This window comes from Ambystoma mexicanum, chromosome 2p, assembly GCF_040938575.1.
Source record: "Ambystoma mexicanum isolate Mex_15411 chromosome 2p, UKY_AmexF1_1, whole genome shotgun sequence".
Taxonomy (NCBI): domain Eukaryota; kingdom Metazoa; phylum Chordata; class Amphibia; order Caudata; family Ambystomatidae; genus Ambystoma; species Ambystoma mexicanum.
Window position 1 is genome coordinate 602,826,451 of NC_090923.1, and position 15,256 is coordinate 602,841,706.

Sequence of the window (15,256 nt, forward strand, 5' to 3'; positions counted from 1 at the left end):
CCACACGGAACAATACAAATACCAAAAGCTGACTTTTTAATACTTGAGTTCTAAACTAACCTTGGTGCTACATACCTTCTACAGTTTGCGTCTCAAAACATGTGTCTGTCCAGCTTTCATTAAGAAAAGATCCATGCACAGCTAACTACACCCACATCTAGTTGCGGCTTACAGGATTTTGGCATCGTACAAAATACAGTTTACACTGTCGAAAGGTGGGTAAGAAGGAAGAGGACATTTAAATATCAAACAACAAAACTCACATACTGCAAGACTGGCATGGCCACAAGAAATTCCAAACGACTCAGTTTCTAAATATCTTTATTCCCACAGATTAAAAAAAAAAAAATAATAAATACCAGCCTGTGTCCATTTTATCATTTTCAATGTGGATTTTTAAAAAAATATATTTTAGGTAGAGAAACTAATCTCCTATCCTATGGTGGAATCGATCAGCAACCCAATAACGCATTATTTTATGGGAAAAACATGAACTCTGAGGCTATGAGGAAAGAACATAGCTTGAGCTGGACCGGAAAACCAAAGTAAGGCAAATCAGAAATTGCAGTGATTGCACACAGGTAAACTAGAAATGATGGTTTGATTCAAAAACAGACCTGTGCAGAGGCTCGTGTAAAAGGAAGGCTCTTTATCCCAACCCACTACAAGAACAGGCCATTCCGTGGTAAAACAAATCCATGTCACTTCATACATTTACATTCCTTGAAAATCTTGATCGCCAGAATACAATAAATAACGTAGAATATTGCATGCTCCTGTACACAGGTACAAGACCGCAGCGCTGGCGGGACAGTCCAGCACAAGGGAATCAATGAAATGCATGAGTAGGTGCAATCAAAGTATGACATTATTTCCACAACGCTCTTAAAACGGTCCATTGTTACTTAGCACGCCCCATTAACTATTGATAAGAAAGATGCACTCATTTGCTGCACCCTCAAGAAAGAGCACAGTAATGAAAACATCAACCATTTAAAATCAGAACACCAACTGGTGTCAGCGGGAAGACATTTAATAGTTCATTTCGCCCACATTTTTCCGTATTCATTTGGTTTTCTGACAAGTCACAATGTAGAAGCAAATTGGAGGACTTTTTTTTTGCAAGTAATTCCTAATGCAGAGCGGGGCCTTTTAATTAGCAGGTATAAAGGAAGTGATTGCCACATGCTTAACAATCCTTCGAGAATGCCCCCAACACTTAATTGAAGATTTATTTATAATTCCGTTTCTGCTCCATAAGGTGCATCAAGGGAATCGTTTGACCCCCCACAACAATGCATGGGAGTGTCTCTGTAAAATGAAAAGAAAAACATTAACCTTGAAACATTCCAAGTCATTTCTTGCACCAGAGACCTCAACTATATTTGGAGGTTAATTACCAAGTTATGCTGCCTTCGTTTTAGAGTCGCACTAGTTACTAAACGGTTGCTACTCTCTGCAATAATGGTAGACTTGATTCCATTGTGTATGTTGGGAGTAGATATTAACCCCATCAGTGGCCCAAAAATCAACATGGTCCCAATTGGTTTTGTACATGGATTTCTTGTCTTGCTTGGAAGTACTACACATGCTCTTTTTGGTTGCCCACATGAGAAATATTAGGGCCAAAACTGGCAGAGCTGGTCTCAAATTATTGCGGTTGGCCACTGGCATATTTCGTATGAACCGCATACGAAACATGCCAGTGGGCAACCACACTAATTTGGGAGACCAGCTCCTCCAGTTGTGTTAGCCTTCTGACCGAAATATTCATTAAGCCGTAGAAGACAGCCAAGTTATATCCAGATTTCAAATACGAGTACTTTAAGGTAAAATGTGCACTGTAAATGAAGACATCATGCCAATGTAACTTACTAATTGTAAATACTGAAAAATGAGCCCATACAATAGTACAGTTCAGATAAAACCTTAGAATTGGGTGAGGCTATACCATTAAATGAAAAATAATTGTTATAATATGTACATGTCAACCAGACACGATGTCTCAAAAAAGCCACACACGTCCAGTCCTTTTCTTCTTTTTTTGAGATATTGAGGCAAGATTTGGTTTGGAACTGCACCGACACTATTAGGAATTCCAAATAGCCCTTTTATAGCCGAAAATGAATCCTTGCATCAAATTATCAAATCCATGCAGGACATTCTAAAGCAAAAACCCGGAACAGCCCAGTAACAGAACTGTTGCCATTCCCAGGGCTATACATGTTTTTGTCCTCAGAATTTGAAATAGTGATTACTCAAGTTTTGTTACCGAATATGCATGAATTACTGTATTCCGGGAGAACACTACTTGTTAGAATGGGAAGTGCAAATACCCCCTTTCCATTGATAGCATCATTTTCATAACTGTGCTAAAATGTCGGTAGGCTGAGGCACAGATGAGAAAACAGGAGCAAGTTCCTTGGGTACTAGTTAGTAGATCGTACTGAAAAAGCAGACTGAAAAGGCAGATGGGCTCGAGGTTAACGACGGAACGGGCAGACATGTAACTTCATAATGGACCATCAAATGAGCCCAGCGTGCCAGTTTAGTGTTTTGCTTGTGGGGAGGATTGTGTGTGCACAATACGTCTCTGGTAAGAGGCACTGGAAGGAATCCCCACCAGCACATGTGATACAAACGAGAGTCATGCAGACAGACACAAAGGTTGTAGTGGGATGAGAACCATAGAGCAGGATCCATCAAACACCACCAAAAACAGTTGCAAGAGAAGCTAAAAACACACGCTCTTGTAGGCAAGACAGGAAACAATAGCTAATTTGTAAAAGAAAGTGTAAGTAGCAGAATTAAAACATAGGGAAAGATGCAGAACAACTTTTTGGTACAGCAGCAAAGTCAACCAAAGCCGTTTTTGGGGTCAATTGGTTGCAATTGAAATCCTCCTTTTTTCAAGTATGTTTCCAAATCGATTAAAAACAGTCCATCCTTCCTAAAAAAAAACATCTGAAGTGTCCGGCTGCCCTTTTAAGTCCATTGTCACCCACCGCCTCCATGATTAGAGGCCTGGAATTGTCCCATCAGGGACCGAGGTTTTTAAAAAGATGTATAAAAAGACATTCCGAGGTTAGAGGGTGCACCTCCAAAGAAGAGCGGTGTAGCCAGACATTACGTTTTCAGATATTATGTCAGATGTGAGATGACATCCTCCTGCTGTAGTGGCGTCATCTCTTCTTGGTAACAGTGGTTGGCAATTGAAGTCAGAATTTGAGTCTTGCCAGCAATAAGGTGGCCTTGATTGGAGGTTGGGAGTCTAGGCTTAGCCTGGTCACATTATATCAGCACGCTTGTCTCGGACTTTGCTCCTAGCTTTTGTTCGTGCTTTGAAGGCTGCAGAGTTGTACATGTGCTGCAGAGGAGCGAGGCCCAGGAAGGAGGATTTGTAATAAAAACAAGGGGGGAAACAGTTAAAGAAAAATCATCAATGCAGGCAGATATCAACCTCCAAGATGAATTAACAAAACAAAAGTTTGAAAGCAAACAAATAAGCCCAAAGCAAGCATAACAGATGTACTCAGTGTAATCTTTGTTGCACAGACAAGAGAAAGCCTAAAGGCCAGATAGAATTTCACCATACGCCCCAACTGCAGCAGCCTTAGGTCACTACTTACCACACAGGATAGATGCATGGACATTGCAGAGATACTCAAAACCACCTGAAGTGGTATCAAGTCTATCGCTTCAAAAATAAAATACGCTAGTGAGAGCATGAATTGAGACTAAGCCTGCAGGACGCGCAAACCATGTTCAAGAGGGGATTAAAATGCATGCCCAACTGTGCACGCACGACAATAGACAACAAGAGAATGAGTGGAATCTCCTTTCTTGCCATTCCCATTCTCGAATCACCTACTAAATCTTAATGTTGTTGCAGTCTCCCAAACTGCTGTATGACTTAGTTTAAAATGATACCACATATTCATGGAAACTCCATGAAATCATTGTGCATTTGTGGCATTCCGAACAAAATAGATGTAACTTTCTGTTATCAAAGACTGCAATGTCAATAGTTAAAGCACTCGTCTAATGGCATACCTTTTCCACACGCGTGATTTTGTTGGCTTTGATTGCAGCTGCATCCAGCACCAGTGGGGGACCTAGTTCCAAAATATCTCGAAGAAGCTCATTGTTCTAGTTGGAGAAAAAACACATTCTAAACGAGAAGGGTAGCAATCTCTTGCAGCAGCTTTCAGTTGGACAACAATGCTGCCCCTTGCAATCCAACTAGTACAATGACTGCAAAAGGAGTAACAAACATTATCAAAGGCAACAACTTTGACTTTTCTGTAGGCAAAGGCTAGGCATTTCCCAGACACTGCCTTATTGGTAGTAGCTGGACATTAATAGGGCAAGATGCTTGTTTTTAACAGGACTTCAATGAAGGACATGCATACTGCTTAGAAATCAAGTGATTGAAAAAACACTTGGTTAAAACATTTGTATTGTACCGGTAGACCATCTACAGCTCCAATTAGGTCATTAACTCACAAGACTTTGTTGAAGTAACACTGGACTACTAAATTTGATGTTACGGAGCATGGACAGAGCAGGCAAGGCTTATCTTAGTACAAATAAATGGTGGCATACATATGGTCCAAAGAAACACTTAAACACATGTATTGCAAAAATAAAAAAGGGTTTATTTAAATACAAGTAGGCCAAGAGAAATCTAGGGGAAGCACTATAACATCTCATATAAACACAATTATAAAAAACCAACTCAATCAGTATGGGTTACAACCCAAATTATAACCTTATTTGGATTACAATAAACACTCCAGGAGAGTCAAACCTATAACACATTCAGAATGGTGGTCAGCTATTCCTGGGGAGTAAAACCAGATTATAATTTAAGGGTAGTAGGCCCGGTCAATCGTGCAGCAACACTCACAGAAATCACTTAATAAACCAACCCAGTTACAAGTATACACCTGGTAACAATTACTTTGTAGAAAACAGTTCAGCGCTAGTAAAGTAACTTGTATACTTTCTGGAGGCGCCTTAAGCTACTCAATGAGAAGTATGAACACCGACTATTTTAGAAGTGCTCTGAAAGTAGTTTCAGGGAAAGGACAACCCAGAGACAAGTTTAGAAGAGCAGCAGCTATTCAAGGTAAATAAAGACTAATACTTTTAAGAGGGGCTACAAGCAACTCAACGACAATTATTAACTTCAAGACTGTTTTAGATCTTGTCCCAAATTTGAGTAGTTATATTGCAGCAAAGGGCCTATTAGACAAATCTTTTAAATTTATATTGATTACTTCCAATATAGCCTCAAAGTAGTAAAGAATACAAAATCTTTCGTCTTTGAAGATTTTGAAACTAATTCATTATTTTTGAATCAATGTCTTATGAAAAAGTAAACATTAATGTATTATGGTATCGGACTTCTCCAAATTTCTACAATCAATGTTTATCAGACTCTCCCAAAATTCTTCCTAAACCAAAGTATTTTTTACTCTCGACAATTTCAATATCCAGTTTCTTACATTGCCCTAATGTCCTATCCATTTATTAGTTCACTTTTGATATGCTTTAACTTTTAAATAGATTGACCTCATGTTGACCTCTACACGCGTTTCCCCACCCTTTGCTGAATAATCAGGAGGTTTTATATTTTAATTAGCTTCTTGCATGCAGCCTTATCCACATCTTTTTCTATTTCCACAAATTATTAGTGTCCTTCCATTTTTGTGGCAATTTGGGAAGGTTTCTTAATTTTCAGGAGATGGCTATGATGGTTCATTGGATTTGTAGCTCGCTGTCACTTTTTTGCAGGCTTCCCAGGCGAACACAGGCAAACACGGACTGTGGCTGCTTCATCTGGAGCTGCCTTGTGCCTGGATGCCCCAAGCTGGTGGGGCTGCCTAGGATATTGATCACAGGCCCAATCAGCACTGGGGAGGGGGAAACGCTAAATCCTCAACCACTTCATAACATCCTGAACCTTCCTCGAAGCCTTAAAAACCTAAATCAAACCCTTCCTCAAAAAGCCTATACTTGACACTCCCCCAGAACTACTGGCCCAGCGCCAACACCTGCAACATTGCCAAACTCATGGACCGCACAACAAAATAAAACCTTAAGAGCAGCACTTGGATTTTAAAAAAGGGACCACATATCACAGACTAGGAGAGAAGTACATTGGTTACCCATACAAGCCAGAATATTACATAAAATACTTACCACCACACATAAATGCCCCTATCTAAATCAATGCATCTCTCGTAAAACGGTAACTAGATCATGCAGATCCAACTCTAGCACTCACCTACTCATCCCCCTGCTTCAATAACTCAACAGGAGGCTCCAGCTTCCCTGGAGCAGCTCCTAGAATCTGGAACTCGCTCCCCTTGAAAATAAGAAAAGGAGCCCTCTCACACCCGCTTAAAGAAAGTACGAAAAACCTGGCTTTTCAACAAATTCTAACCTACCCACTGCTTAAGTCCTGCTTATAACCACGTGTCATACTGTATATCTGCAAGTTTGACTACTTCAGCCTATACTTGCACTGTACCCACTAGGCTACAGTCTAGAACGGTTCAACTTTAAGCCTTTATAACCAGAAAGCTGTACTGTACTCTTGTATTTGTTTATACGCAGTGACACCCCTGGGTTTGGGCGTATAAATAAATATAAGCAGCTTGGCCATTTCACTGAAGCAAACAACCTCCTGGACCCTGTCCTCTGTCCTCCCTAGTGTCTGGGACGACAGCAGATGCAGAAAGTTTGCGCTGTACTCATTCTCCTTGACCTCTCTGCCGCCTTCAATACCATCGACCACACCATTCTCCTGGAGAGGCTACACTCTTTAGGAATCAAAGACACTGCCCTCACTTGGATCTCCCCTTTCATCTCTAATCACTCACAAATCGTGCTCCTCCACCCTTTCACCTCTACTTCACGACCAGTACCAAAAGGTCCCACAAGGAGCATCTCTCGCCCCTCTTCAACATCCATCTGAACCCACTCCCTGCACTCATCTGCTACCACAATCACACATGCTACAATTCTGCAGGAGACACTCAGATCATCCTTAAAATCCCCAAATCACCAGGCTCCAAACATTCAGACCCGTCATCTTGCCTCTCGGATAGGGACTACTAGATGACCAACCACCTCATCCTCAATCCTGGGAAAACGCAAAGAAGTTGGTGGGAAAACAGCACTCCTTCCCAAACCTATTCCCTTGCCTCAATCCCCAAGCAACACCCACCCTCCCGGCAACCTCTGCCTCAGTGAAAAACCTTGCATTTACACTGGACACTGATGTATCCCTCTCCCAACAGATCAACTCTGTATCCAGAACCAGTTGCTTCCAACTACGCATCCTCAGGTGCATCTTCCCATACCTCATGGTTTCTCTGCCATCATTCTTTCCCATTTAGACTATGCAAGCTGCCTTTACCAAGACGCACCTGCATTTCAGCTAAGAAAACTGCAAAGAACCCAAAACGCTGCTGCCTACATGCTCATTAGCCTCCCTCCCAGAAAACACTACACTAAGTCCTCCATTGGCTCTCTATTGGTCGACGCACTACCTTTACAGCCATGTGCATCACTCGAGTGCCATCCACAACACCAGCCCGGAGATCCTCCAAGACAATGTCACTCGCTACCACCCCTCAAAGACACTCGCCTCTGGCACAGCATCTCTCCTAGTAGTCCCACATTACAACTCCCGCAGACCGGGAAGAACCTCCTTCTCTCTTTAAGTGCCAATCTGGAAATCTCTACACCAGCACATCGGCAACATTGACAATCACTTGGCATTCAGAAAGGCCCTCAAAACCGGCCTTTCGCCTTTCTCCAATTGAAACCCTCGCACACTCTATGGTCGATAGGCACACAAACACTGGCGAAACCTAACACTGATCCATCCAAACTTTTACCGAATGAAGACAGCCTTTGCAGCGGCACACCATGACAAATTACACCCGCCCCCTCACCCACAGACTATCGTAGATCAACCCTGTCTCTCCGGGCCCCTCTCCCATGGTTGAGACATTCATTCTAGGGAGACCACAACTGGCGAAATCAATTGCGCTGGACCTAGAAAAACGACATTGAAGATGAACGCCGCCATTTATGGTACATATACCTTGCACCACATCTATGGACACAGGCCGCATGCACAACCACCCATCCATGCACACTAGAATGCTGCTATAACTAGGCAATACCGGTCTAGCAGTCCACACTGAAACCCGACGTACCTCCTCAACACCTCTGCCATTAGTATACAGCGACAACCTATGAACAATGTTGGTCTAGCTGTGAAAACATTGAATCTCCGTTACTAGCACTCCATCCTAAACCACCAAAGGCACTGCCCACGTGCTGGACCTCTGGGCTGCTAAATCCAAACCTGTCAAAATGCACACACATATCTTTAAATGAACTGTTACAAACTCCCACAGATGGGCTACGGTCAACAAGGGCGTTTCAACCACAAAGCACATCAAAGCCATACAAAGGGAGAAAGGGCGCCATATAAATGACAAATACAATACAAAGTGTCGGAGGAGAGGCAGGCAAGGCAACGGCCTGGAAAACAAGAAAAAGAGGCAGGAAAAAACTAAATTATATTTAAAAAGCACACTAAATGCACAGGGCTGCACAGGCAAGCACCTTACCTCACAGCTGGATGGGGCACCTCTGTTGCACATCTGCAAGTGAGTCCATCCACACACATGCGCTGAGCATGGACATGTGCATGATTTCTGACTGTCATGTTGGTGCATGGACCTCTCTGGGACAGGGATGTGATGTGCCATCCCACTAAATGTGAAGCCAGAGTTGACATGTGATCAAGCCATATGTATGTTTTTGGGCAAACAGCATAAGTGCTTGTTCCTCAGAAACGTGTAAGCTTACAGGTCAAGCTATCAAGGATGCATGTTGCCAACTGTAATTGGATGGAAAAGTGCCCACTTCCCATGGCCCTAGCTGCATGTCAAACTTGTCACTTTGGCATTGCTATTGTTTGTGTGCTTGTACACCCCAGACCATTTTGCTTTGACTAGTTATTTTACCTTGTCCTTCGGTGAAAGGGAATCTTTTTCCCCCCTCTCACCTAGTCTTTTACTCTTTTTATGTCTCTCCATAGTGTATGGTTAATGTTATAGTTTCCTACAACTTTCGGTCTTGGGCTGGGTTGCCCCTAACGGCTCCCCTGTTAATTTCTCTTTCATGTACTTGGGTGAACTACAGTTCCCAAGTAGTAAAGATGTATTTTCGTCCCCCTTTACATTTTATAAAGTGAGCCAGCACACCCCTGCCTTATGGGGCGAGCTGGTGGTGTGGGGTGAAGGGGGGTGAATACCATGTATCCCCTTTCTTACCAGGAAGCGAGGGAGGAGTACAAAACTCAACAGTCCTTGGTCTTCCACCTTGCCTGAAACGGAACAACTCCCAGTGGGGGGCTGGCTGTCCTGATTGGACAGCCAGGCTGCCCATTTCTGGAGGGGGGGGGGGCTCTGAAAGCAGAGTTTGTGCTGTAGTTCCTGATAAAAACTCTGAACCTGGAAGCTGCTGACAAGTCGACCACTGGAACCAAACCCAAAGAGAATGATTAAGGAAACGTGGATGAGACTATTTCCAGCTACCAGAGAGCCTGCTGTGGAACCAGAGACTGCGGTAGCCCTTCCTTCAATCAACATGGGGACCAACGACCCCGACCCACAGCCTGGTGAGACCCAACGGACTCAAGACTACCTGCATTTTGAGCGATCCCACGTCGTGCTGAGACCTTGCAGGGTTGCAATACCCAGATACCCTGGGACCTCGAGCCATTGTTCAGTGCACCGTTTTTCAAATTCCAAATCTTGCTAAAACTTTGTGGGCATCATGCTAGACCATCCAGAGAATCCAAAAAGTCCCCTCGCCAGAGTGCTGGACCTGGCAAACAACAAGAATTCGGCCGGCGATATTCCTTCTGTGCTCCTGAAAAAATGTGCCAAATCCACAGAGCAGCATCCAGCCACAAAAACCCTTGCCTGAAGCCTTCTGTGTCGATCCCTGGTAAAAAGCCCATGCAGGGTCCCGTTTTCTGTCGTCCTGACAAGGAATGCAATGCCTGGGTTTTTGGCTACAGATCCTGAAGTCCTGCTGCAAAATCTTCTGTTCTGAGGTACTGTGCTGGCTTGGGTATTTACTTACCTTAAGTCTCTTGTGATTCCTGGTAGTTTTGGGGTGTTTTCTGTGATTCAGTGGTTTCTCGTCCTGTTCACCGAGGCCATTCTGAAGTCCCTGGACACTCAACTAACAAGAACGTAAAATACTTACGTGTTTGAACAGTCTTTCTCTGGAACTCTGAACTTCGCCTACAACTGAGCCCCATCTCACGCTGTCTACAGCTGGCTCCACTAGGGTCCCTCTTCTGCTTCAGAGAACTCATGTACTAAAATTGGGAAGGGCTGGATACGTTAAAGGGTCTGCCTTGAAAAGTAGAAAGTTTGTTGAAAAGTGTACTTAATTGTAAAAGAGTTAGTTGGTAACATTAAACTCTTAAAGTGAATAGTTAAAGTTATTACTTACCTTAGATATGTTCTGCCATTCTGAAAAGTATATAAAATATTTACTTACCTTGAATAAGCTGGGTGCCTTAAGTATTCTCAAAGTCTTACTTTCCTTAGAAACTGTCTCAGCACTCGAACAGGAAGTGGATAGAATGTTAACCTATTCACCTGTGAATTGGGTTCCCCTCTTACCAAAAGTAATGCTGTGGGTTTCACTTTATTATTCCTGTTAGGATAATTGCATGAGTGTGCCCAATTGGGTCGTGCTTTTCCTGTTAGCCTGTCCAGAATAAGTCTGCCTAGGTTATACTTATCTTTTAGGTTGCTGGCAGCGCCTTACAAAAAGATTATAGAGGTTTTACTTACCTTGAAAGTTGTGTGCCATCCAAATATAAGTCGTCAAGTTATTGCTTCCCTTAGTCTGTTAACTGAAAAGCAACTGTAACTGAATATTACATCCCAGTATCCAACTCCCCTAGAATAACTTATCCTGAATAAGAGTTATAGGTTTATACTGTTCGTGGAATAAGTTGCACCATTTTGAAAAGTATATTGTTCAATTGACTTACTAGGATTGCTTGCTAAGCGTCACGGTACAACAGTTAGGCTCTACTACCCTTGTAAAGTAATCCAAAAGTAATCATTGGTTTGGACTTTCCTAGAACTACTGTTAGGTGTACCAAATTCGGTTATATGCTTTGGTCTATGTACCTGCAAGCATAGTGTGTTTTTATAATTTTGGTTATATATAATGTGATAGTACTTCTTTCCCCCAATATTAATCTGGACCTACTTGCACTTATACAATTTATTTTTACAATACATAGTGTATGGATCATATGTATGACATGCATTACTTAACGGAATAGCATTTCTGATCATTGTATCTGCTTAGATTCACATACTGTGCATATAGTCCGACACCTAGTGGTAACAGCAGAGTATTGCATCTTGACTTTCGAGGATCGAAAGGGGACATCGACATGGGCGTGCCTGCAACATTATCCCTAACGTGATGTGTAGTGTACCCAAAATCCCTCACACGTCGAGGTCCCGCTGATTGTATTTTTTCTGCTGTGAGGGAGCCTTAGGACTATCGCAAGTACAGAAAGAGAGAAGTAGTAGTAAGACGTCTATGTTCCTTCCATCCGAGTGGGGAGGAAGGGTGGGCGCATGTGAATCTAAGGAGATACAATCATCAGAAATGCTATTACGGTAAGTAATGCATGTAGTCTGATGCTTGTGAATCGGCTTAGAATCATCATATGCTGTGCATAGACTAGCGAGCATTGCCCGTAGTTGGTGTTAATGTTAAAGGACATTTGTACAGCGCACTATCACCACCGTAGTGGTCCCTTGGCGCTCTGGCGGCTCTGAAAAGGGAGAGGGGGGTGGAGTTAGTGGGAGGAAGCAGGAAAAATGCAAGAGAGCAGTGATGTGCTGTTGGCGGCCTCAGCACGGTGGGTCCGTTGGCTGGGCCTGGGGTGTTTGCGGCCGGTAGTCGTTGTGTACTGTTGTGCAAGGCTACGTGTGTTTTTGTTTTGTCGTTGCAATGTAGTGAAGTTTGTGCGGTTTGTTGTGCTGTAGGTTTTGTTTGTGTTTGGTTTGGAGTTTGAGAGGTGTATGCAGAAAGGGAAGTTGTTAGTAGGGTTGGTTAGTTTGCATCTCTATCCTGAATTGAAGCGCTCGGCTTGCGTAATCTCCCCTGTTGCGGCTCTGTCCTGATCTGGGTCTGACTGGCCTACAGGTTCCTTACTCCTCTTGCCCCCACCTCTAACATGCTCTCTCATGGCTCCCCTTATCCTCAATTTAGACTCTAGTGGCCAGTGCATCTGCTAATGACAACCTCTCAGGTAGTGGGGGGATTGTCAATGTCTCGATAATTCCACACCAACGTGGTACCTGGCGGTAATTAAATTACAGGGCGGGCGAAAGCGTTGGTGGGATTGTCTAGGTTAGTTGACTCAGTCTCCGTGTGTGCCGCCTGTGTTCCTGTCCATCCGCCGTGGGTTTTACTCTCCCCGGTCAGGGATGTCTGGGTCTTTTCGGTTTAGTTATCCTTTTTACCAGTTTCGTTTTTCAGGTTTAGTCTGTGGTGTTGTAGAGCCAGGTTTTTAGTGATTTCCTGAATTTTAGGTGATCTTCAGTGTTTCTCATTTCCTTTGGGATGTTGTTTCAGGTTTTTGCTGCTAAGTGGTAGAAGGAGGTGGCTCCAAGTTTTTTCTTGAGGTTTGGTTTCAGTTCCAGGCAGATTTCATTGCTCGATCAGAGGGGTCTCGCTGGTTTGTAGACTTATTTTCTTTTGTAGGAATTCTGCTCCTTGTCCACTGATTGCCCTGTGCGTTATGCACATTGTTTTGAAGGTGATGCAATGTTTAACTGGGAGCCAGTGTAGGGTTTTTAGGGCTGGAGTGATGCAATCTCTTCTGGATAGTATGAGGAGTAGTCTTGCTGCTGTATTTTGTATCCGTTGCATTTTTTTCAGGAGGTATTCAGGTATTCTGAGGTAGAGGCTGTTTGCATAGTCTATTTTAGACATGATTAAGGCGACGATAGTGAGTGTTTTGTGCGCGGAGAGGAAAGGTAGAATTCTTCTTGCCGTCCAGAGGAGGAAAAAGCATTTCTTCACTGTTGCATGTATTTGTGGCTCCAGGGTTAGGTTGTTGTCCATTAGGACTCCCAGATTTTTTACTACCTTCGATGGTGTTGGTGCGTTTCCCATTTCCGTAGGCCATGGGATGGTGGTTTTGTTCTCTTGGTCTTTGGATACGATCATGATTTCAGTCTTTCCTGGGTTAATTTTCAGGTTGTTGGCATCCATCCAGTCGAGTACTTCTTTTAGACAGTCGGTAAGGGTTGAATGGTCGGCATCAGTGTCTTTGATTTTGTATATGATCTGAGTGTCATCTGCGTAGTTGTAACATGTAATGTTGTATTTTTTGAAGATTCTGATGACCGAAGTCTGGTAGATGTTGAAATATAGTGGAGATAGTGAGGATCCTTGCGTTACTCCACAGTCGTTAACTCGTCGAGTGGATTTAGAAGGTCTCATCCATACGGTTTCTGTTCTGTCTGTTAGGAATGATTTGGTCCAGCGTAATGCTGTGTCTGTTGTGCCTATATTTCCTAGTCTTTTGGTCAGGGTGTCGCGGCTAACTGGGTCAAAGGCTGCAGAGGTGTCGAGCAGAATAAGGGCTGAAGTAGTGCGAGTCTGCGTTAGTTTTGAGGTCGTCCCAGATGGATAAGTAGTTCCTCTTGCTGGTCTGAAACCGATTTGAGCTTGGTCCAGCAGGTGGTGTTTGTCTACGTGTTCTTGGGTTAGTTTATATGACAATGCATTACGTACCGTAAAAGCATTTGATGGTTGTATCTGCTTAGATTCACATGCTGTGCATAGGTCCGACATCCAGTGGTCACTGCGGAGTATTGCATTTTGTTTTTCGTAGTCGAAAAAGGGGACGTCGACAAGGCGTGTCTGTAACACTATCCCTATATTGACGTGCGTTGTACCCACAATCCCTCACGCGTCGAGGTCCCTCTGTTTGTATTTTTCTGCCCTGAGGGAGCCTTCTAGACGTGAGTGAGTACAGAAAAGAGAGCAATATAGAAAAGGATGTCTATGTTCCTTCCATCCGAGCGGGGAGGAAGGGTGGGCGCATGTGAATCTAAGCAGATACAACCATCAGAAATGCTTTTACGGTAAGTAATGCATTGTCTTCTGATGTTTGTTTATCTGCTTAGAATCACATGCTGTGCATAGACTAGCGAGCAGTACCCGGAGTTGGCGGTGGGTTCTGAGAAGGAACAGTAGAGAAAAGGTGTCTTAATACTGCCTGTCCCACCTGGGAGTCAGATCTAGAGTGTGCATCTAGACAGTAGTGTTTTGTAAAGGTGTGCACAGAACTCCAGGTAGCCGCTTTGCAGATGGACTCAAGGGGAACATTTGCAATGAACGCTATGGAAGCCCCAGTGCCTCGAGTGGAATGTGCTCTTGGCTTGAAGGGTAGTTCTCTCTTAGCAAGAGTTTAACAGAGTGATGCATTGAACAATCCATCTAGATATAGTGGACTTTGAAACTGCATCTCCTTCTCTTCCTGCTGCCACAGAGACAAAGAACTGATTAGTCTTTCTCAGTGGTCTGGTTCTTTCCATGTAGAACATGACAGCTCTGCGTACATCTAGTGTATGCAGACTTTTTTCTCCCAAGCTGGAAGGGTTTTGAAAGAACGTTGGTAGTTCTATTGACTGGTTTACATGAAATTTCGAGATTAATTTTGGTGCAAACCTTGGGTGTGTGCGTAGAACCACCTTATCCTTGTGAACTGTTACGAAGGGGTCTAGTACAGAAAGAGCCTGTAGTTCACTTACTCTCCTAATGGAGGTGATAGCTATTAGGAAAGCAGTCTTAAGAGTGAGGTCTTTAAGAGTTGCCTTGTGCATGGGTTCGAAAGGAGGGCCCATGAGTCTAGAAAGTACCACATTTAAGTCCCATCCGGGAGCTGGGTTAGCTATCGGAGGGTGTATTCTCTTTACCTCCTCCAGGAAGGCCTTGATAACTGGTATCTTCCACCACGACACTAAGTTGGGAAGTGGTGTATGCAGAAAGTGCCGCTAGGTGGACTTTAATGGAATTGAACACTAGACCTGAATCCAGTAAATGGGTCAAGTACAGAACAATGTTAGTGGGAGAGCAGTCAACCGGGTTGATGCTCTTA

The 15,256-nt window shown here is 43.5% G+C and overlaps 1 protein-coding gene across 2 annotated transcripts in view; it reads right to left on the minus strand.

Annotated features, from left to right (window-relative positions):
* Nucleotides 1–304: 304 nt before the first annotated feature.
* Nucleotides 305–15,256, minus strand: part of IFRD2 (interferon related developmental regulator 2) — a 206,769-nt gene continuing 191,817 nt past the window's right edge. For both annotated transcript variants that reach the window (XM_069644127.1, XM_069644126.1), the window contains 2 exons: nt 4,054–4,149; nt 305–3,367 (listed from right to left, as the gene is read on the minus strand). In XM_069644127.1, coding sequence (XP_069500228.1) covers nt 3,287–3,367; nt 4,054–4,149 — 177 coding nt within the window. In that variant the 3' untranslated portion in view covers nt 305–3,286. The remainder of the gene's footprint in view (nt 3,368–4,053; nt 4,150–15,256) is intronic.